This window comes from Aphelocoma coerulescens (assembly GCF_041296385.1).
Source record: "Aphelocoma coerulescens isolate FSJ_1873_10779 chromosome W unlocalized genomic scaffold, UR_Acoe_1.0 ChrW_unloc_scaf_4, whole genome shotgun sequence".
NCBI classification, from domain to species: Eukaryota; Metazoa; Chordata; class Aves; order Passeriformes; family Corvidae; genus Aphelocoma; species Aphelocoma coerulescens.
Window position 1 is genome coordinate 2,153,985 of NW_027184083.1, and position 24,731 is coordinate 2,178,715.

The 24,731-nt window shown below is 44.9% G+C and overlaps 1 protein-coding gene and 1 long non-coding RNA gene across 3 annotated transcripts in view; both read left to right on the forward strand.

Moving 5' to 3' along the window:
* The first annotated feature begins 6,347 nt into the window (after positions 1-6,347).
* Positions 6,348-24,731, forward strand: part of LOC138102895 (polycomb group RING finger protein 3-like) — a 176,425-nt gene continuing 158,041 nt past the window's right edge. For both annotated transcript variants that reach the window (XM_069000670.1, XM_069000669.1), the window contains exon 1: positions 6,348-7,422. In XM_069000670.1, coding sequence (XP_068856771.1) covers positions 7,366-7,422 — 57 coding nt within the window. In that variant the 5' untranslated portion in view covers positions 6,348-7,365. The remainder of the gene's footprint in view (positions 7,423-24,731) is intronic.
* Positions 17,708-19,099, forward strand: LOC138102896 (uncharacterized). The gene is made up of 2 exons (XR_011147603.1): positions 17,708-18,327; positions 18,727-19,099. It is a non-coding gene; the product is annotated as an uncharacterized lncRNA (long non-coding RNA).

Consider the following 24,731-nt stretch of genomic DNA (forward strand, 5'->3'; position numbering starts at 1 on the left):
AGGGAGACCTAATCTTAGGTGAGAACGGTGTGTAGGGTTTCATTGTATATATATATATATATATATATATATATATATATATATATATATATGTATGTGTGTTTAGAGTTTAAGAAGGTATTGATTTGGGATGATGTCGATGGTAATAGAATAAGGGATGGATAATGTCCTGGGTTGAGGTGTATTCTATTACCATCCTCATGAGCTGTTGAAATCAGGTGGGGCAGTGTTTCCTTGCCTCCTCCCCCCAGACTATCTTTCTGTTAATGGCCCATCATTGTCCTGCTGCATGACTCAGAGATAACTCCCTCCGGACTATCTTCTGTTAATGAGCCTAATCAACACTTGGCCTCAAGACTCATTACCCCATTGTGAGATGCTCCACCCAGAGGGAGGAACCAAGCATCCTATCGTGGATATAATCTGGGACTCTGAGCACCAAAGACACTGGCTCCACTGGATTTCCAGAGGACAGGAGCTACACAGCCACCGCTGGACTTTCTGAGGAAGAGCAGACCCCTTCTACTACAGGATCACCACTTCAGAGGATTGCAGCCACCATTCCACCAGACTGCTACCACTACCCTGCCTAATAGGGATTCAGGTTGTATCTTGGCTCCGTCAGTGTTTTCTTTTACTTTCTTTTCCTTTTCTTTAATTTCCATTAAATGGTTATTCTGACTTGGTGCCTCTCACTGGTTTATTTTCAAACTAGTACATTACTTTTCTCTGTTTCTTGAATTTCGAGTTCTTTTACTCAGTTTGGATTATCATGCAGGAGATGCCAGGCTTTTCTTCTAATTGATGTTTATTATATCTTATCAGTAATACAGCTGCAAAGTGTGCCTCTTAGTTGGCAGGGTGGAAAATAGCCATGAGTTTTAACTTTCAAGGCTTTTTAAAGTCTAAATTAACCAATTATGAAATACCAAGTGTGGAATACTCACAGCTTTTTACCAACTAGCGCTCGTAGTTCAATGCCTTAGAAAGCCTTGAGCAGCCTAGAGAGGTAGCACGGGCAATCTATCATTTCAGTAGCTCTAAAAGCGGCAAATAGTAGCTGCAAAGTTAATACCACTAGTAGAAGCAAGGAGGGAGAAATATAGCTCTTGGCTTAAGCTATAGGCCTGCTTTCAATAAGAGACAGAGACAAACACGTTGTTCGCAGAAGGAATGCAAGCCAAAGAGGGTGGACCCACTCTGAGGCCCCTCTTTTATTCAGGAGAATGGAAAGGGGAGAGCTAGGGGCAGACCCAGGGTGACTGGCCAATCAGACACTACTCCAGCGTCTGAGTTATTTTCGGTTTTGCCCGCGCTTGGAACAAAGGAGTTCAGAGCACACGGCAGGGACAAGTCCTGGCTTGTTTGACCAGGGAGGGGGAAGGGCAGCTCGGAGCAGGCAGCAACAACCAAGTAATATGTTTTTACTTACAACCCAATTACTAACTTTTCATGTCCTGCAGTGCGGAACTTTTTACCCAATGACAGAGCACTCAGATTTGTGAAGAACAAAGAGAAAGAAGAAGACATAAATCCACACCCAAAATCCTCCATATTGTTACACTTATATATAACTATATCCCAGAAACCTAAATTCTCTAAACCCAGGGTGCCAATGTGTGTCCAGTCTGGTCTATGCTGTGCTAAGTTCATCTGCAAACTGAAAATAAATCTGCAATGAAAATTTGTTCAAAACAGGTGTTGTATACCTTTAAAACCACGGCTTCTGTATAGTAACAGGCTTTCTCAGCCAAGGAAAGGAGATGTCCTAACTTCAGCACTATAAAATATTTTCAAAATAGTACAAGTACATACAGTATTAGAGAAACGGATTTTCCTTTATTTCCCAATATTTGCAACACCCTTTCAAAACTTAACTTCAAGATGCAAAGAACTAACCTGGAGCTCGTATCGTTAGATTTGTTCAAGATGTCCCTGCTTATTGCAGGGAGGTTGGACTGGATAACCTTTAAATGTCCATTCCAACCCAAACTATTCTATAATTTGATGATTTGTTGTTTGTTTTTACTAAATAAAAAACAAAACATAAGATAAAAACCTTAAAAAGCCAAACAAACAAAATAATAAAATATAAATCTCCAAACCTGATCATTCCAAATATATTCTATTAGGGGTTAATCACAGATTGGTTAAGATTGGAAGGGACCACTGGAGATCATCATGTCCCTGCTCAAGCAGGGTCCCCTTGTTGCCCACCGACCACAAACACAAACCAACAGAGAGTCAGTTTATGCGGTGCTTTATTCAGGGCCCGGGGACCTGGGGACTAGTGTCCCAAATCAGGCTTCCCAAAGGCCTATCGTTTCACTCAGCTCTTTATACAGTTTCAAACATTGGCACACATACAAGATTTAATCTTCAAAGTAAAACATACATCACAAGGATTAACAATTGATAATCATACCCTAAGCCATATATCTTTATGGTTGTCTAGTCTTAGATAATGCTCAACGAGCTCCTACCACTGAAATCCCCCTTACATGCAACATATATCAACCCAGAACAATTTACTTTTAGACAGGTTCACCGTGCCCAGCTAATTCACTAACGGGTTCACCATGCCCAGCTAATTCACTATTCCTAACCTCCCCACCCAGTACATTCCATTCCTGTTTCCTCAGAGAACTATTTCTACACCTGAGGCCTTACAGCCTAGCAGAGCCTTAGCCTTACTACTTCTAAAATCCAATATCCTATCCTTTTTGTAACAAGTCCCCCCTTTTGAGCATCCTTCGAGCTTCTTCTGGGTTCGCAAGGATGCTCAACAATTCATGTTGCCGTTTCGCGATAAGCAGGAGGTGGAACGGCTGGTTCTGCCAGGACTTCTCTTCGCATTATCGCCTTCGTTATTCGCCGAGTATGTTGACCTTCTTTGACAATCATTCCTAAAAGACACTTATATACTATTAAGGCAACTAAAATGATTATAACAATCATGATTCCATATTGTACAATTGAGGATATCCATCCGGACATCCGAATTCCCAGGGAGCTGAACAGTTCTCCAACCCAATTGTGTTCTGCCTCTTTCTGAATATCATTCACCTTTCCTTCAATCCGTTCTAATTGACTTATATCCTTTTCTACTTCTTGTGTAACATTCGGGATGTGAATGCAGCAATGGTCGTCTCTACCATGCAGATATCCACATACGCCATGCTCCTTCAACAATATCATATCTAGAGCCATCCGATTTTGAATTGTCATTCTAGACGTAGCTTGTAACTGCAGATTTAAGTCCTTGAATCCCTTCTTAGTCACAGCCGCTAACCTTTCTGTTTGTCCCAACAATTTGTACAACATTTCCCTGTTTCGATATGACGATATTTGTGCAAAGAGAGATTCTAATACCCACCCAAATTTAATTCCTGAAGAAGGTTCATGCCAATCTTCCCCTTCTTCTAACCCTATGTCCCCAATTTCCTGACTGATGTCTCGCTTATGTCTTATTTGTATTTCTGAGGCCGTCAATTTTGTCGATTTCCGGAAAGGACAAAGAGTTGGAACTCCTAAAGTAATTTGTGTAGTTGGACCATCTACCGGCATATGAGTGGTCCAATGTCCATGACCCATTACCCAAACTAAATTTCCTGGAGCTCGGATTGATGTAGTTTTACAGTTTAACTCTCCTTCTGTATTTTTGTCTTTTATCGTGTGGTTATATCCCCTACATTCACAGCCAAATCTCAAAAGTACCTTTACCGGCAGTAGACTCACAGACTCACTTGGGCTGTCACAAGTGAAGACCTCAGTGCAATTCCAATCGGTCATCCTAGGTGCATCTTTCCTCCAACTATCCTGTCCTTGATAGGTCTTTGAGTAAGTTTGATTTTTCCGTCCCTTCCAATGAATACACCATTGAACTGTTCCTATATAACTATAAGTTTCCAACAAACTAGGTCCCCAGATTGTCTGCCATTGTTCCATGGTAGTTGTGTTTGTAACATTCTGGCATGTTATTTCAAAATATTGTTCAGTTGCCGGGACTTCTCGTGTTTGCCTCTCATCGTATTCACACCATCCTACTCCCTGGAATCTTCCGATTCTGGTAAATACAGCATTCGGAAGCTTGTAACAATCTGCTCGGGTCCTCGGGGTTTTCCTCCTTATCACATTTGTCCGATTAACCAATTTAGTTCGGCTCCTAATCTCCTGGGTACAACTTAAGGTAACTGTTCGATTAGATGCAGGCATGTCTGGAGCTGGTATAATTCCCCATGGTATAGGGTCTCCTGCCGCATGGGGCAAAGGCAGACATGCAGTGATTGCTGATACATTTTGTGTTTGCCCAAAATCCCTAATTAAACCCACAATCAGATTCTCTGGTTTGGTTTGGATTTCATCCTCTAGTACCTGCCGAGTCACCCTTGTTCTTTCAACATAAACACTAATCATCCCGGCTGCCCACCAATCATCTCGAGCAACCCAACACCAGTATTGTCCATTATCTTGCTGTTCTAGGACTTCTTTAATTACTAACACTATTTCTTGGGGTTTTCTTCTAATTTGATATTTCCCTTGAGCCACCAAGCTTTGTCCTCCAAACCACCATTCATACTCAGTGTAGCTTTCAGTTGGTATCCTACATCTTAAAACCAAATCCTGCCCTTCCTTTGCGTTATATATTTCCTGTTCAGGCTTGATTCCTCGCTCCTTTTGTAATACCACTTCTACCTTCCTGACCCCATAACCTCCACTATTACCACAAATGATAACACAAAGGTATTTACCCTCCGATCTACCAATCTCTGAGTTCGTTATATTCAACCATCCTCTGCTCTCATTTCCCAGTGTCCACCAACTTGTCCCTTGTACCTGTGGATTCCACATTCCCTGTGTCGTATTCCATTTCCACCATTTCATTCTAATCTGTTTCTGACACCCTGTCTTAAATCTATGAGTACATTTTATTCTGAGGGGAGGTCCGTCCCACATATCTACTTTCCCATTTGGGAGATTCACCTGGATCTTATTTTCCGATTCTGTTTGGGAGATATTTAAAATGTCAAGATTTACGAATCCATAATCATAACTTCCTTTTATCCAAACCACACAAGCGTATTTTCCTGTTCTGGCTTTTGTTATATTGGATATCTGCAGGGTAATCCTACCTTTTTGCTGCTTCTCATCCCAGACCGTTTCTACTCCTTTATCGGGAATTTGATCCTTGGTGATCCATTTCCATTGTGCCCTGACTCTGTCCCGTCCAGCTCCCTGGTCATCGACAAACAAACATGTAAGATTTACATTTGAATTCTCCGGTACCCACACCCTTGATTCAGGTATTGTGATTTTAACAAAGGTTTCAACAATTATTATTTTACTCAAGAGTAACAACAACAGCATTAATTTTTGGCTTTGAACACCATTCTGGTGGGAGATAGGGGTTCCACCGACCATCGGGAGGGGACTTTTTTGACCCGTGTGTAATGGATCCAGCTGTTGATCCCGTCGACCTTGACGGCGGTGTAAGTTGTCATTATCACTTGATGGGGGCCGTCCCATGTTTCTTTCAGAGGCTCCACCGACCAGTTCTTCACGTAAACTTGATCTCTTGGGTGAATATCGTGAGCAGGAGTGTCCAGAGGTAACGGTCGATTCCACTCCAGCGTGGATCTCAGTGCTGCAAGGGTCTTATTTAAAGACAAAACATAATTTACAATCATCTGATCCCCAATTACATGTGGGTCCCCTTGATAGGTTACAGCATGATATGGTTTGCCGTACAAAATTTCATACGGACTTACCCCTATCCTTTCTCGTGGTTTAATCCTAATCCTCAGAAGGGCTAGAGGCAATGCTTGGGGCCACTGTATTTTAGCTTCTTGACAAATCTTTTTAATTTGATTTTTCAGAGTTTGATTCATTCGTTCCACCTGACCACTAGATTGAGGTCTCCAGGGGGTGTGTAAGTGCCACTGAATTCCCAGAATAGTAGAAACTTCCTGCACGATCCCTGCAGTAAAATGTGGTCCTCTATCTGATGATATTCCTAAAGGAACCCCAAACCTTGGAATAATTTCCTTGAGAAGGGTTTTCACTACCTCCTTGGCCTGATTCGTCCTGCAGGGGAAAGCTTCGGGCCATCCCGAAAAGGTGCACACATAAACTAGTAAGTACTTGTATGCCTGAGATTTTGGTAACTCGGAAAAATCTATTTGCCAATAATCCCCTGGTTGTGGCCCTACACGTATTTTCCCCATTTGGACCTGTCTTCTAACCAACGGGTTATTTTTAATGCAAATCGGGCAGGTGGCATTTATTCTTTTGGCCATTGTTATCATCGAATTAGAGAGGACTATTTTCTTTAGATATTCTACCAATGCTTCTGCACCACAGTGGAGTTTGTTATGTTCAGTTTCCATGACTACTTTCATCAATCCTACTGGCAGTATAACTTGTCCGACCGGTGTTACATACCATCCTACAACATTCCTTCTTGCTCCAGTGATTTGTGCCAACCGTTCATCCTCCGGAGAGTAGCACGGTTTCTCTTCTAAATAAGGTGCAGCGGGATTTTCTCTTGTCGGTATCAGAGCCATTTGAGTCCAGACCAATCTGGCTGCCCTTTTCGCAGCTTCATCTGCCATCCGATTCCCCTGAAATTCTTTCCCGGAGTCTGCTTGATGACCTCGGACATGCATGATCGCTACTGCTTTAGGTAAGTGTACAGCTTCCAGCAACTGAATTATTACTTCCTTATGTTTGATCGGTGAGCCTTGAGAGGTCAAAAGTCCTCTTTCTTTCCACAAAGCCCCATGGATGTGAACCACACCAAATGCATACTTTGAATCAGTCCAAATGTTTACTTTCCTGTCTCTACTAAGGACCAATGCCCTTACCAACGCCCATACTTCTGCTTTTTGCGCTGAAGTTTCCGGGGGCAGTGCTTTAGCTTCCACTATTTCTTGGAGTGTCACCACGGCATACCCTGCATACCTGGTTCCATGCTCCATAAAACTGGATCCGTCCGTGAACAGCTCCACATCGGGATCTGCCATCGGGACATCTTTCAGATCTTCACGGCTGGCATACACTTGTTCGATCACCTCCACGCAGTCATGCTCCAGTTCTCCTTCCTCTTGGGTGGACCTGAGGAATTCTGCTGGATTGAGATGGTTGGTTATTTTTAATTCAACATCATCTTGTTCCCGCAACTGAGCCTGGTACTGCATCATTCTGCTGGAGGAGAGCCAATGTCCCCCTTTTTGTTCCAAGACGGCTATGACCATGTGAGGTACATATACCGTGATGTGTTTTCCCAGTGTCAGTTTCCGTGCCTCCTGAATTAGGATTACCGTAGCAGCCACTGCTCGCAAGCACCCTGGCCACCCTCCGCTCACCATGTCCAGCTGTTTCGAGAAGTACCCCACGGGCCTCTTCCATGACCCCAATCGCTGTGTGAGTACTCCTAAAGCTAATCTCTGCCTTTCATGCACATACAATTGAAAGTCTTTTGTCAGGTCTGGCAGACCCAGGGCGGGGGCCTCTTTGAGTGCTTGCTTTAATTCCTGGAAGGCCTTGTGCTGTGTCTTACCCCACTTGAATTCGGGTTCCTTGATTGTTTCGTACAGTGGTTTGGCCATGAGTCCGAAATTCGGAATCCACAGGCGACACCAGCCGACCATTCCTAGGAAAGATCTTAATTCCTGATTATTTCGTGGTACAGGGATTGCACAGATGGCTTGTATGCGATTCACCCCTATTCTCCTGACTCCTTGTGATATTTCACATCCCAGATAAATTACCTTCTGTCGCACCAGCTGCGCTTTTTCCTTGGATACTCGGTATCCTGCCTGACCCAACATGTTTAATAGTTCAATTGTCAACTTTGAGCACAGTCCCCGCTCCTCTGTTCCCAGGAGTATGTCATCCACATATTGTAAAACAACATAAGAAAAAGGAGACTCTTTTACCTTGGTAGTTTTCCATTCCTCTAACTCCTTTGCTAGCTGGTTTCCAAAAATGGTGGGTGAACACTTAAATCCTTGTGGCAACCTGGTCCATGTTAACTGTCGCTTGCGGCGAGTGTCTGGGCTTTCCCATTCAAAGGCGAAAATGTATCGACTCTCGGGGGCCAGTGGGATGCAGAAGAAGGCGTCTTTTAGATCAATCACTGTGAACCACTGAAAATTCTCAGAAATCGATGTTAACAATGTATATGGATTGGCCACCACCGGGTGTATATCTTTGGCAATTGCATTTACTGCTCTCAGGTCCTGCACCAACCTGTATTTCCCATTTGGTTTCCTTACCGGAAAGATTGGAGTATTAAATTCCGATTCGCATTCTTGTAAAATCCCTAATGCTATAAATTGCGTGATCATTGGGGCAATTCCTTTCCTGGCTTCCAAACTAATAGGGTACTGTCAAACTCTTACCGGGTGTGCCCCTTCCTTTAGTTCAATTTTTACAGGAACGGCTACCCTGGATCTGCCCGGGGTCCCTGTTTCCCATACCCACGGGACTACTGCCTGCTCTATTTCCTGGGGTATCTCCTCTGTCTTTGTCTCTTTAATCACAAAAAGTTTTGCCAGATTCCCCTCCGGGATTTCTAGTTTAGCACGCCCTTTCTCGAATATGATTTTTGCATCCAGTGCCGATAATAAATCTCGCCCCAACAAGCATTCCGGGCTGCTTGGCATATATAAAAACTGGTGATCCAATTCTTTGTTTCCAAATTTGATTTCCAGTGGCCGCAAGAATGACCTCTCCACCACCTCCCCTGACACCCCTACTACTTTCACAACTGAATCACTTAACGGTCCTATTTGTTCATTGATTGCAGAGAAAGTGGCTCCTGTATCTACCCTAAATTCCCTGGGCCCCCCGTCAACTTCCAGGACCACTTTTAGATCTTTATCTAGTCAGCTCTGATTTTGATAGCTCCCCATCATAAAGGCTTGAGCGACACCTTGTGGTCCTGGCGCGAAAGGGTTTAACCCATCATTCGCATTCATTCCCTGACTCATGGGATTCCCTCCTGGAAAGTTACTCATCGGTGTCCCCATCCCCAAATTGAGGGGGCACTCATTCTTCCAATGACCTTCGGCCAAGCATCGGGCGCACTGATTGGGCCCCAATTTACCTCTACCCCTACCCATCATCTGGTTCCCTACATTCTGATTCACAAAACCTCCGAAACCACCTCTTCCCATGCCCCCGTTTCCTCTGCCTCGTCCTTTTTTCCTATTAGCTGATAAAACAAATCCAAATAGGGTATCTCATCCCACTTCTCATTTTCCCGTAAATACCGCATCATGGGGGTTATAATTTCAGAATTAATAGTGCCATTCCACGGCCACTGCATCCCCCCAGTTTCATATTCAGGCCATACCTTATTACAATAATCAATCAATTCCCTTTTCCGCAGCTCCCGTCCCAATTTACCCTCCTTCCAATGACTTAGCAAACACCCGAGGGGAGAATCCTCCGGAATATCCTTATCTGAACTTGACAAAGCCCGAAACACCCGCAACGGCATCATTCCAGAGGTATGCAACCACACAATAACACACACACACCTAGTAACACACAGACTAATACCAATACCAATTACCACAATATCCAATTCCCTCCTTGCTTATCTCGTCGCCGCGAGAAGCAAGGGCTGGCTCTGCAAAGCTTTCGCTCTGTCTGACGGCCAGCGCCTAGGCTTTATAATCCAAACCAATGCCCCAACCCTGCGAGTAGAGACTCGTCTTACCGGGCAGGCTACCACCACCGGTTTAAAAGGAATAAAGCACCTTGTGGGCTTACCTCACAGTTGTCCGTCGGACGCGGGGTCGGGCACGGGCTGATGTCTCCCCAGAAATCACCTGGTGCCGGCACGGAGCAGATCACCCCGCGAACCGCCCCTACGACCCCCGGAGTCCTGCCGCGGTCGCCAGAAAACTGTTGCCCACCGACCACAAACACAAACCAACAGAGAGTCAGTTTATGCGGTGCTTTATTCAGGGCCCGGGGACCTGGGGACTAGTGTCCCAAATCAGGCTTCCCAAAGGCCTATCGTTTCACTCAGCTCTTTATACAGTTTCAAACATTGGCACACATACAAGATTTAATCTTCAAAGTAAAACATACATCACAAGGATTAACAATTGATAATCATACCCTAAGCCATATATCTTTATGGTTGTCTAGTCTTAGATAATGCTCAACGAGCTCCTACCACTGAAATCCCCCTTACATGCAACATATATCAACCCAGAACAATTTACTTTTAGACAGGTTCACCGTGCCCAGCTAATTCACTAACGGGTTCACCATGCCCAGCTAATTCACTATTCCTAACCTCCCCACCCAGTACATTCCATTCCTGTTTCCTCAGAGAACTATTTCTACACCTGAGGCCTTACAGCCTAGCAGAGCCTTAGCCTTACTACTTCTAAAATCCAATATCCTATCCTTTTTGTAACACCCTAGAGCACATTTCTCAGGATTGTGTGCTGACAAGTTTTGATTATCTCTATGGAAAGAGACTCCACAGCCTCTTTTGGCAACCTGTTCTCAGTCATCCTCACAGTAAAGTTCTTCCTTATGTTCAGGTAGAACTCCCTGTGTTCCAGTAACAGTAACAGAACAACAGTGCAAAACATAAATGGAATCTGTCGTCCCTACAACTCGACAGTGCCTACGATGTCTTTAAACTAGTTCCCCAGTCAAAACTCAGGGGTTTAGTCAGGACATCTATGGTCTGGGGTATCAGGACGAAGATTTACAAAATACAGTGCAAAATGTGAGTGCAAAACAGTGCAACAACTTGAGGGTTTAACATCAAAATCTGCAGTAGGGGGTTTGCATGAGGTTGCAAAATCAGGATCCTTTTTACGGTGTCTCCTCCAGGAGGCAGTTTTAAGCTCCTTAACTTTTGAGGAGGTGACATAAGGCTTTACCCATTTCCCTGGGATCCACCTCAGTCCTTGAGGGGTAGATACACTGGCATACCCACATCCCCAAGTTACAAGTTTGTTTGGTCCTTGGATTTTTTGAGTCTCTGGGTCCCGGATCAGGACTTCTGGATTTTCCTTCAGTTTCTGTCTCCTGGTGTTCTGGAAATGACGATTGATGGGAGAGTTTGGATCCTCAAAGGTGCCATTCAAGAAGTTTATGGTAAACAATGATTTGCTGAGGCCAGGTGAGTTGAGTTTAGTGGTCCCTGACTGTTGTAGCACCATTCGCTTTAGGGTTTGATGTGCACGTTCAACAATACCTTGTCCAGTTGGGGAGTGAGGAATACCTGTAACGTTGTACTAGTTTGAAAACAAACCAGTGGGGGGCACCAAGCCAGAAGAACAATTTAATGGGGAAATTAAAGAAAAGGAAAAAAAACTAAAAGAAAACACTGGTTCAAACTGACAGAGTCAAGATACAACCTGAGTCCCTGTTAGGCAGGGTGGTGGCAGCAGTCTGGTAGAATGGTGGCTGCAGTACTCTGAAGCGGTGATCCTTTAGAAAACAAAGGGTCTGCTCTTCCTCAGAAGGTCCAGTGGTGGCTGTGTAGCTCCTGTCCTCTGGAAATCCAGTGGAAAGGGTTGTCTCTGGTGTTCAGAGTCCCAGATTATATCCACGATGGGATGCTTGGTTCGTCCCTCTGGGTGGAGCATCTCACAATGGGGTAATGAGTCTTGAGGCCAAGTGTTGATTAGGCTCATTAACAGAAGATAGTCCGGAGGGAGTTATCTCTGAGTCATGCGGTAGGACAATGATGGGCCATTAACAGCAAGATAGTCTGGGGGGAGGAGGCAAGGAAACACTGCCCCACCTGATTTCAACAGCTCATGAGAATGGTAATAGAATACACCTCAACCCAGGACACATGTCGAAATCCCCACTGCTGATGAAAGTTTTTAAACTCCTGAGAGGTGTAGGCAGGTCCATTATCAGTTTTTATCTCCTCAGGTATACCGAGCACAGCAAAAGTTTGGACAAGATGTTTTTCAACGTCCTTAGCTTTTTCACCTGCATGTGCAGAGGCATACATAGCACCAGAGAAGGTATCAATAGAAATGAACGTATTTTAATCTCCCAAATTCAGGGAAATGTGTGACGTCCATCTGCCACACTTCACCACTATTAATGCCTCTGGGGTTGACCCCCATGCCTAGTGATGGAAGCTGTAGCTTCTGGCAGTTGGGACATGTTGCCACTATTGCTTTTGCCTGCATCCGAGACAGATGGAACATGCGGATAAGAGCAGGAATATTTTGATGGTACATAACATGGCTCAATTTTGCTTGTTCAAAAACTTGGGGGAGCTTTGGTAAGTCTGCTGATAAAACTATGTCTGCTGGCATAGCAAGAGCATCAGCTCTACGATTACCTTCTGCAATAAATCCTGGCAGGTTTGTATGTAACCTCACATGCATGACAAAATAGGGATGCTCTCTGTGGGAAACCAGATAAATTAGCTTTGAGAGCAAATCATAAAGTGTTTTGTTTGAGATTTCTTTTAGGAGAGCATGCTCAGCTCTAACAGTTACTCCAGCTACGTATGCTGAGTCTGTGACCAAATTAAAGGGTTCTTTGAACCTCTCAAATGCTCTAACGACAGCTGCTAGTTCAGCTACTTGTGGTGATCCCTGGATTACCTTGATGTCAGATTCCCACTTTTGCGTCTTTGGATTTTTTCCATGTGACCACAAACTTTTTACTTTCTCCTGAAGCATTGGTAAAAACGGTAATCGCACCGAGGGGCTTTTTACTTTGAATCTCTTGAGGGATGAAAGAGTATGGCAGATTAAACATGTTATGTTTTGGGTAATGATTGGAGATTTAGCCTGAGTAACTGTCTAATGCAAATTGTAAATTTATATTATTTTGGAGAAGGTGATCTAATGTGTCAGTTGTTACAGGTAAGTAGATGCATGCAAAGTCACATCCTGCCAGGGTGCAGAGCCTTGTTCTACCCTTCATGATAATTTTTGCCATTAGTTCTTGTGGCTGTGTGACAGTTTTAGGAGGTTGGAGTGGAAGGAATACCCATTCAATTATGATGAGGGGTTCCTTCTGCTCTTTGTCCCACTGAAATATGAGGCCGTGAAAGCGTGGTACCTTCCCTAGGATGACAAGCTTAAAGGATAGGGAGGGCTGATACCTGTGTGCTTGTCTGGTGGAAATGAGCTCTTGTATCTTTCTGAGAGACTGCCTTGCCTCTTCTGTCAGGGATCTAGGGGATGCTGGACTGCCTTCCCCTTTTAACAGGTTTGCAATAGGAGCTACATCTTCTGTGGTGAGTCCTAACCAGGGTTTTAAATAGTTCAGTGTCCCACAGATCTGTTGCACTTCCTCTAGTGTTTTTGGGTTATTATTAATGGTGACGGGTGTTGGAGTGATAGAAGTTTCTGTGATTTTGAGTTCAAGGTATTTCCAAGGGCTTGTTCTCTGCATTTTTTCAGGTTGTAATTCAAAGTCCTTGGCCTCTAGGGCCTCAATCACCATGTTAAGTGTCTGCTTGAGATACTGATTATTGGGAGCACATACCAGCACATCATCCATGTAATGTAGGATGATGGCTTTCTCTGCTTTGGCACGGATGGGAGATAGAATTTTAGCAATATACTCTTGGCAGAGAGTTGGGGAATTTTTCATACCTTGGGGAAGCACAAGCCAATGGTAACGTTCCATGGGAGTTTCACGATTAAGAGAGGGTACAAAAAATGCAAATCGAGGGGCATCTGCAGGGTGGAGTGAAATATGAAAGAAGCAATCTTTAATGTCAAGAACAGCTAAATGCCAATGTTGTGGGAGCATTGAAGGTGATGGAATACCTGGTTGAAGGGGTCCCATGTCTTCAGTAACCTTATTGATTTCTCTAAGATCTTGGAGGAGCCTATATTTGTTCTTTCCCGGTTTTTGTATTACAAACACGGGTGTATTCCATGGGCTGTTAGTTGGAACTATATTTCCTTTAGCCAATTATTCAGCTACTAATGTTTTGAGTGCCTCTAAGTTTTCCTTTTTTAGCGACCACTGGTTAACCCACACTGGTTCATCAGTTTTCCAAGGGAAAATTTGGATGTCTAGGGGTGATATCAATTTTTGTTCCCCACTGAGACATGGCATCCCTTCTCCACAGTGTGAATTTGGTGTCTAGGACATATGGACGAAGTGTCGCTATTTGTCCTTCAGGACCTTCAATTTGAATGGTGTTTTTGGATTGCCTCGCAATTTGGGTACCTCCAATCCCTTGTATGATGCCCTGAGACTGCAATTCCCATTGCGCCGGCCACTTATCAAAGGGAATGACAGACACATCAGCACCTGTGTCTACCATTCCCATGATACTGATTTTATGTGATTTGTGATGGAGCTTACATTCTATTATAGCTTTGTCGTTTCCCAAAACCTCAGTCCAACAGATAGCTGGGATATGACCATCTGTGGGCAGGTATTTGGGCAGTGGAATGGCCTGTGCAATGACTTGACCCTTTGGCATGAAGTACGGCAGATATATACATTGTGCAATTAGGTTAGAACACCCGTTCTGATCCACTTTCATGAGTGTGGGTGTAACCTCTATCCCAGAAGGTGTTTCCCGAGTGTCCCCAATAACAAAAAGGTATGTAAAGTCTGGCACGTGGTCCACATTCTGGAATGAGATGGGTATCACAGTCTGTTTGTTGTTGTTGAAATGGTGTGTTTCATCACAGGTTACCTTAAACCTGAGTCCAGAAGTCCAAGTTGCTTTGTCTGCAGCCCTATTTATGTCTGAACGCAGAGCTGTTAGGACACGTTGTCGCTAGTTTCCCTGCTGTTGACCTGGGGAAACAGTCTTTGGAGAGTTTTTATCAGCAATTATAATTGTTCTGCAATTGCGAGCTACATGTCCCTTTTTCTGACGATAGCATATAAAGTTACCTCGCAATTGAGTTTCCCCTGTACTTGTAGCATTCTCCACAACTTCCCCAACCATCCCCACTTTTTTCAAAAAGGGAACAGCTGTGTTCAGCTGCACCTTCTTTGTACAGACTTCGAGGATGGATTCAACAGTAGGAGGGGGATGCAAAGGAAGGTTGAGGATGACTTGTTTGCAAGCATCATTCATATTAACTTGGAGAAGTTCAAGTAGGAGCGCTTGTTGGAGGTGAGGATTAGGGATCTGGGAAAAGATAGCTTCGCACAAACGGTTATAAAAGTGAATAATATTTTCATTTGGCAATTGTTTGATGTTGGTATAATGAGATGTCAGAGTCTGAGACGGTAGTAATGTCAAAGCCTTTTCAGCAGCACGTGTGATTTCAGTAAGAACTGGATGAGGGATAAGCATTGCTTGTTTTTGAGGATTTGCCATACTATTGTCACCAGATAAAAGGTCTAATGTGATATAATTATTTTCAAAGTCCAGGTAATTATCTGGAGTTTGCCACAAAATTTTCAAGAAATCAGATAAAATAATTTTCCATTGCTTTTTCCACATCATAAAATCACCAGGTGTGAGAAGAGTTTGCATCAATGTTAGTAAATCATGAGGTACAAGTAAGTGAGTTGCAAAAGTAGCACTTAAAAGGCTCTTAAAATAATTACTCTGCATTCCAAACTCCTTAATTGCCTTGCACAAATTCTTAATATTAGAATAAGGAAAGGGCATCCAGCCAGGGTTTGCTCCATTGCTAATACCAGAGAGTGTAGTAGAAGCAGTTGGAGTTACTTCCTGGTAGCCATGGGTTCCCGGATTTAGAGAAGTAGTCACATGATTGTGGGAACCTGGGGCAGGACAATGGGAAGCAGGGGCCGGGAGTGGAGGGGCAGGGGCGGGGAGTGGAGGCAGGGACGTGGTGGGAGGAGGGGAGGGGTTGGGGGCGGGGTTGTGGGAGGCAGGGGCGGTACTTGAGTCATGGGTGGGAACAGAGGGAGGGGTGAAACACAACGCTGTGGGGGAGGGGTTGGGGGTGGGGACAGGTTCCAACACAGGAGTGGGAGGGGATGGGGACAAGAAGGGATTTGTGGGGTGGGGGAGAAAGGGATTGTGGGAGGGGTAGTTTGGAGATGAAGAAACATTGCGTCCGCCATTATTGGAGACAAACAAACTCGGAGAAAAGGGGTTGGGGGAAGAGGGTTTTTCCCGGGCTGAGAGCACATGGCAATGGCTGTCCCTGGGAACAAAGAGATCAGGGGAGAAGGGGTTTTTACGCGCGCTTGAAACATGAGGGCTAGAAACTGGGGAAAAAGGAGTGGAGAAGAGGTTTTGGAAAGGTCCTGGGACTGGCTCCAGATTCCTGTCCAAGGAAGGGTGCTGAGGAGACACGGCTGAGCCAGGAGGACGATAGCTCTCCTGTGCTAAAAAGCAGTTTGCTCTAGCTGTGTTTTCCAGTGTAGGGGAAGAGGGGTCCGGGACACAGGGGTTGGAAGAGGGTATAAGGGGATTGAAAGAGGGTTTTTGCAGAGGCTTTTCATGTACTGCTTTTTTCTCCGGCAAAGAATAACTTAGTAACAGGAGAGGAAGGAATTTTGAAACTGTTTCATCTCCTGCACGCCTAAGAGAGGAGAGTTTTCTCCCCACCTTATCCCAAAATTCAGAAGATCTCATGTCCTCAGAGGTCAGATTAGGAAAGTGCTGAAAAAGCCATTGTACAAAAGATTGAACTAGATTTTTAGGGTATTTATGCCCAGTACAAGAAAGTTAGCTTTGAACTTGGTGGTATATTTCTCTATGGTGTGCAGAAACCTCAGATCCCATTATGAATGCAGCACCACAAACCTCAACCCCAAATCACGAAAAGGAGGGGAAGAAAAAAAAAAAAGAGAAAGTTTGCACCGGCACCAGCTTAAGACAGGAGCCCTTAAACCAGCAGGGAAATACCAGAATTCTGGATTTATCACAGGAAAGCAGGTCCGGAGAAAAAAAAACAAGCAAACATGGTCTTCTACTTTCAAGCCGTTCCCTCGCCAGGTGGTGTGGGGGAGGGTACAGGCTGAGGCTCTGGGCTCGCTGTTACGCAAAGAGTAACAGCTCGCTACACAGAGCTGGCATGGCAGGACGTGCAGAGCTAACTCCAGCAGACACACAGCTGCTGGGACACCCTAAAAGTCTCTCAGAACTGGGGTTCAGAGATAGCACGTTGGGCGCCAAATGAGGGAGGTATCTTTTCAGCTTTTTACCGGCTAGTGCTAGTAGTTCAATGCCTTAGGAAGCCTCGAGCAGCCTAGAGAGGTAGCACGGACGATCTAGCATTTAAGTAGCTCTAAAATCGGTACCTGTATCATCTGCAAAGCAAATATCTCTAGCAGAAGCAAAGAGGGGGAAATACAGCTCTCTGCTCGCTCAATTTCCCACAGTTAGAAGCTTTCAAAAGAAACAGATGACAAGAGATGTTCGCAGAAAGGGTAGCGGAGCCAAAAGAGGGCGGGGCCTCCCTTGATCTTCTCTTTTATTTGGAGAAGGGGAAAGGGGAGGACTGGGGGCGGACCCGGGGTGACCGGCCAATCAGACACTGCTAAAAAGTTTGAGTTACGTTTAGTTTTGCCCGCGCTTAGAACAAAGGAGCTCAGAGCACCTGGCAGAGGCAAGTGTCTTGGGGAGGGGGAGGGGAAGCTCAGAAAGGGTAGCAACAGATAATAAGATAACATTGCTGTTATCTTATTAATCACATCCATTGGGACCTGATGACATCCATCTTGCCATTTTTTTCCTAAAAACTGGATCCCCTCTGCACATCCCTTTGCCTTACTTTTTTTTTTACAGAAGAACCAGCTTTCAGAAGGATTTGGACAATTTTCTTCCCTTTTTCAAAAACTTCTGCTGCTGCATTGCCCCACACAATGACATCAGCAATGTATTGCAGGCATTCCAGAGCTTCACCCTGTTCTAGTGCAGCCCGGATCAGTCCTTGGCACATGGTAGGGCTGTGTTTCTACCTCTGAGGCAGTCGGTTCCAGGTGTACTGGACACCTCTCCAAGTGAAAGCAAACTGGCCTACACTCTGCTGCCAAAGGGACTGAGACAAGCACATCAGCGATATCCATTGCAGTAGCACTGGGCTGCCTTTGACTCCAGCTCATATTGAAGTTCCAACATGTCTGGTACGGCAACAGTCGGTGGCAGCATGGCTTTGTTCAGGCTCCAACAGTCTACTGTTAATCTCCATTCTCATTTAGATATTCACATTGGCCATATGGGACTATTAAAGGGTGAGCAGGTCCTGCTGATCACTCCTTGGCTCTCCAGTCAACAAATCAATTTATGGATGGGAATCAGGGAGTCTCATTTGTTGCAATATTGCTGCCGGTGCACCGTCGTGGTGCCTCTGCTTTTCTTTGGCCGTCAGCAATCCCACAACAGAAGGGTTGTCTGAGAGACCAGGCAAGGTAAGGACCGTTTAATTTCCTCTGTCTCCAGGGCAGCTATACCAAGAGCCCATTGGTGCCCTTTTGGGTCCTTGGAATACCCTCTACTGAGATAGTCTTTGACAAGGTTGCACGGAGCCTCTGGGCCAGTCCCAATGAGGTGCTTTTGCCATTCATTCCAAGTCAGGCTAATCTCAGCCTCCAATACAGCCAACTGTTTGGATCCCCCTGTGTCTTGGGGTGACTTTATGATGTGTATCCCATATCGCTGCCCCATGCCCAGAAATTAATTCTTGTGCCTTTCTATGCCTCTAAACTGAGCCTGAGAGGGGGAAGGAGAAAAAAAACTGAGCAAAACTTTTTCAAAGCAGTTTGCAGCTTGTTCAAGGTCACACAGAGATAGAGACTTTTTTTTTTCAGCTGCAGCAGGAGAGCGGGAGGGAAGGGAAGCACCCGGCTTGCTTTTCTTTCCAGCCAGCTTTTGGAAGTTTTTTGCCTCAGCTCTTTTTCCTTCGGAGAGTTGAACTTTTGTTTTCCTGGGACTTCGTTTTTTTCCTTTTCTCTCTGCTGGACGGTTTCAACATCAGAATATATTGGGAGGACTTTCCACCAAGGCCTTGGCCCTGGAGGTGGGCCCACCACCCTGTCCCAGCTCCAAGGAGGGAGAGAGAGAGATCTACAGAAGGACTCAGAAATTTTCCCAGGTTTCTCTCAGCAGGGCGAGGGGTTTTATTATTTAGCATTATTTTCCTTTTCCCGTGTGTTTGTTAAATAAATAGTTTTTGTCTCTTTCCTTCGAGGAAAATTTATTTCTTCCTGAACCTGGTGGGGGAGGGGTGGTTATGCCTTCTCTCAGAGGATATATATTTCTAGATTTGACCAAACCAGCACACCCTGTCACTCCAGAAATACAAATGGATTCTCTCCCTGTATAACTTGATGGCATTAGGGTACACTGCACCAGTGTCTAGTAAATCCTTGTACTCTTGTGGGGCTGCTGTACCAGGCCATTGAATTCACACAGTCCAGTAAACCCAGTTATCCCTCTCCACCTGTCTGCAGGCAGGGCCCCTCTAATACTGATCACAAGATTCCCTGCTTACTTCTTGTAGAAATGGCCTAGAACTTCTCTCCATAGAGTCAGTAGTATGATCAGCCCTTCCATTATGCCTGGGAAACTGCCCGCTGGAGACTGGAGCAGCAATTTTCCTGGAAGAACCCCCATTTTTGATTGGTTTTCTCTGCATTTCCCACAACCATGCTCTTACGATCCAGTTTAAACTCAGAAAAGCAAAGCAAGCTAAGTCTCTGTGCATAAACCGGAAAGAATTTAGAAGGTTCAAAATATTCCCAGAAATGAGATTAAAACCAAACGAGGTTAGATGTTGATGCCAAAAAATGGATGTATTTTATTTAATAGTAAAAGAGGCAAAGAGAAAGGAAAAGAAAGAGAGAAAGAAATGAAAAAAAAAGAAGTATGCCTGGGGGTGGGGGGACAGGGAGAGATGACAGGGGTTAGGTGGAAGCATATCACCCATCTGAGGGTCCCAATGACGTCTCATTGCTCCCCTCCATCTGGTCTTCTGGTGGTGAGGGTCCCCCGTCGCCGCCGTGGCCACGCCGCCACACGCCAAAGAGTACAGAATCCTGTGGATTAATATACGCTGTGGGCCAGGTGGGAACACCCACGTGTCTCTCTTGCAAGGGCCAGCTTGACACTGTCCCTTGCAACACTGAGTGTCTGTTGCATCTGCTCTGGTGCTCTGGTGCAGGGTCTGGGGACCCCTTTGAGGGAGGCCCCTGCGATGGCCATGTCGCCCCCTTGTGCTGTGGATAAGCTTCTCCCTCCCCCCCCCCCTCCCCCCCCCCCCCCCCCCCGTGAGGACTCCTCAGCTGGGCTCCTCTGCACAGTGGAGGATGGGCAGTCACTGAGCTTCTTGACCACAGGCATTTCCAAGATACCCAAAGCCTCTCCTCCCCCGGCCCTTTGGTGTGAGGGTCTGTTCGAGCCTGGCAGCTGATAGCCCTGGGGATGTGGTCTCCACCTTTGGAGGTGTTAAGCTTGTGCTCCGTGAATGTCCCCAGCCCTGAGTTGTTACTTTATCTTATCTTCATCAGCGAACAGTGTAAGGCCTCAGTCAGGGCCCCATTCAGGGTGCGGTAGTCTTTTTTGCAGCTTTTGTAATACAGTTTTAAAAGTCCTTTAAGAAAATGTTTGTCATAAACTATTTCAGTCTCTGACAGCAGTGAACCCTGGCAGACAAGAGGGCAAACTGCATCCTGGGGTGCATTAAGCACAGTATAACCAGTCAGTCAAAACAGGGGATTATCCTGCTGTGTTTAGTGCTGGTGCAGCCTCACTTTGGGTATCGTGTGCAGTTCTGGGCCCCACAATTTTAGAAGGATGTGAAGGTCCTTAAATGTATCCAGAAGAGGGCAACAAAGCTGGTGAAGGGGCTGGAAGAAATGTCCTATGAGGAGACGCCAAGGAGACTGGGTTTGTCTATTTTGGAGAAAAGGAGGCTGAGGGGTGACCTCATTGCTCTCTACAGCTTCCTGAGGAGGAGAAGTGGAGAGGGAGGCGCTGATCTCTTCTCCCTGGTATCCTGCAACAGGATGTGCGGGAATGGCTCAAAGCTGTGTCAGAGTTGACATTAGGAAGAATTTCTTTACCAAGAGGATGGTCAAACATTGGAACAGTGTGGAAGGTATCTTTTCAGCTTTATACCGGCTAGCGCTTGTATTTCAATGCCTTAGAAAGCCTCGAGCAGCCTAGAGAGGCAGCACGGGCGATCTAGCACTTTAGTAGCTCTAAATCGGTACCTGTATCAGCTGCAAAGCAAATACCATCAGCAGAAGCAAAGAGGGAGAAATATAGCTCCCTGCCTGCTCAATTTCCTGCAGTTAGAAGCTTTTAAAATGAGACAGACAACAAGAGATGTTCACAGGAAGATAGCTGAGCTGAGAGAGAGGGCGGAGCCTCCCCTCGACCATCTTTTATTCGGAGAAGGGGAAAGGGGAGGACTGGGGGTGGACCCAGGGTGGTCGATGCCCCAAGCCTGTCAGTGTTTAAGGGGTATTTGGGCAATGCCCTTAATAACATGCTTTAACTTTTGGTCAGCCCCGAAGTGGTCAGGCAGTTGGACTAGATGATCATCGTATGTTTCTTCCAACTGAAATATTCTATTCTAAAAAAATTGTTGAGTACCTCAGCCTTCTCCACATCAGTTGCCACCTGTTCTCCCATCTTATTTATCAGGGAGGGAGTACATTTTCTTTAACCTTCCTTTTCTGGCCAATGTACCTGTAGAAATCCTTTTTATTATTCTTTGCATCCCTTGTCAAATTCAGCTCCAGCTTAGCCTTATCTGTCTTTGTCTCATGCCTATGCATCTGGGCAACGTCCCTGTATTCTTCCCCATGATATATGTCCCTGGTTCCACTGCCTATGGATTTCCTTCTTACATTTTAGTTTGACCAGAAGGTCCTTACTCAGCCATGCTGGTGTCCTGCCTTCCTTGCCCAATTTCTTATACATGGGAATTGAGAACACTTGTGCTCTAAGAAAAATGTCCTTAAAGAGCTGCTGGCTGTGTTCAGCTTCTTTGTTCCTGAGGGCAGTTTCCCAGGAGGTCACATCCACCAGTTCCTTAAACAACTGAAAGTTTGCTCTCTTAAAACTCAGGGTCCTGACTCTACTCTTCACCTGCCCCATATCCCTCAAGATTGTGAATCCCACGAGGGCATGATCACTGCAGCCCAGGCTGCCACCAAGCTTGACCTCTCTAATATGTTAATTGTCGAAACTGAAGGCGAGATGATGGTGATGAGGGTGTGGGTTCGGTCGGGCCCGGCTGGAGATGGACGGATGGAGACGAGAGATCTCTATAAGCAGCTCTTTGGAGCATGCAGTTTATTGCAAAGGGCGTGGGTACAGAGGCACTGCTTAGAGCTGCCAGCTGCAGCTCCAAGCAGGCCCAAGGTGTAGGAGAGAGAGAGATGAATCAAGAGCAAGAGGCTAAGAGCTAAGAGAGTAAAGAGCAAGAGAGATGAATTAAGAGAGTTACTAAGAGGAGAAGAGTTAAGAGAGAGGAGTTAAGAGAGGAGTTAAGAGAGGAGTTAAGAGAGCGAGGAGCTTGTTACAATACAATAAATCATCTTCTGTAGTGAATATTCTAATTCTCACTAGCCAATCTAATACAAGGTACAAATCCTATAGCATTTACATACAGCCTATAAGAGTTCTTACATTACCATAGAGTGTTACATTTTAACTTCTAAAAACTACTCCTTGGACCCCTTCTGCTGAGCTAGTAGGGTCTGCTCTGACCCTTGGACCTGTCTGCAAGCAGAGGGTATTGTTCAATCAAGAGGGGATTACCTTCAGCCGGCTATACCATTGTTTTCTAGTTGTTCAGTAACTAAGACATCATATCTCAAAGATGGCCTTCATTTCGATGTCGCTTATAGTTTTCATATTCCCAAAATCTTTTGTTAGGCAATCATATTTATAAGGCTTTCCTGTTTCATCTTCCCCAACATCTCCCCCGTTCTGATGAACAACTAAGATATTAGATACAGTCCTACTTGTTATTTTTTGCACACACTGAAGTATACAAGGTACTGCTACTAAAACTATAATTATTACTACTAGAATAATCAAGCCTATTTTACAGAGTTCCCTTAGCCAAGGTGCAAAGCTCCAACCATCAAACAAACTGTCTAGCCAAGACGGATCATCTGTTGTGATTTGGTTAGCTAGATCCCTTAGATTTTGTAGCTGTTTGTGAATGGAGACCGAATGATCGGATAAGTTCATACAGCACAATCCTTCAAAATCTTCACAGCCATGCCCATGTGCTAATAAAAGATAGTCAACGGCAGCTCTATTTTGTAAAGTGGCATGTCTGACTGCCTCTTCATCGGTTAACAGATCACTGATCATAGTAGAGGTGGCATTTACCTCCTTGCTGAGCCAACATCCCAACTTGTTTAGCTGTTTTAATGCAATTGAGGAACTTAACTGAGGTAGAAAAATGCTTGCAACAATTGATTTTCCAGAGTTCCAAGGGTGGAAGTCACTATCACAGTCACTATCGTACTGATGTCCCCAGGAAGATCTGATCTTTCTGCTTTTCTTTTTGATTACCTCTTTGACACTGGGAGCAATAATTGTAAGTTGTCCCAGAGCACAAGGGCCACCATCTATTTTTGAAGGTATACCTTGCCAGGCCCTGTCTCCACAGATGAGCCAAATTCCTCTGGGGAATCGAATAGGAAGTTTGCTAAAACGATCTGCATGAGGTTCATCATATATAAGAAGCTTAACTTGATTACACCAAGAAGTTACATTGCTATAAGCTGGGTGATATGGGGTAACGTTTAAATGGGGACCGTTTTCTCCTTGAAAGTGAAAGAAATAGCAGGTATCCATAGTTAATGAACCTAGGATTTCTAGCTCTTGAAGGTCAGATTTATCAATTTTAGAATTATCAATATAAGTTTGGTGTCTATGGCTGGGAGTTGGAGATACATGATGATCGTCATATGGCCAATACTTATCAAGAGTAATATTATCAAAACCTTCTGGAAGAGGTACTCCAACTAAGCAGGTTGAAAAGGGTTTGTCAGGGCTTGTGTCAGATAGACAGATGGTATCGGAGCCTGCGGATTTGGCTAAAGCAACCCAGACATTTGTCTTTGGTTGATTCACAGGTAAAGCTTCACTACAAAAACTAAAACAAAAGGATAAAAGCAACATGCACGCGCGCAAATGAGAAAACTCCATTCTTTTCTTGAGCTGTTTTTGGCAGATCACTTTCTTCTGGTGATTCTGCGCAGTTCAGGTCTGGGTGCTTGCTTCCTGGCTTCCACTTGCAGGGTCACTGGCTGGTGTGGAGGCGTCGGCAGGCTTTGATGCGAGGTATGGCTTCACGTTTTTTGCTGGAACCCACTTGATTCCTTCACCTGTGGAAACACACGCAAACCCCTTCCCCCACATTATAAGATTGTATGGTCCTTCTATTTTTCCTGAGTCTAGATTTTTAATCAAAACTGGGGGGCGCTCTTTCAGTTTTGCTTTTTTGTTGTTCAAAAAATGTCTATAAATGGGAGGATCAGGCTCTTCTGCAGAGCTATTCAAAAAATTGTACACATACAAAGCCTTGTTCAACCTCCTTTGAGGTGTATCCTGGGCTTCTCCCCCTTTCTGTTGATCTAAAATGCGTTTTAGAGTTTGATGAGTTCTTTTTAGGGTACTTTTTAGCAGTTGTTTAAGATACGGTGAGCAAATACCACTATCTCTTACAGCCCTTCTTAGTTCTTTAATTTCGTGAGTGGGGATGGGAACCCACGTTTTAGGACTGTCAGGCTGTTGGCTAGCTATCACAGGCTTAGCTAATAGACTTTCATCTTTACAGCTTTGG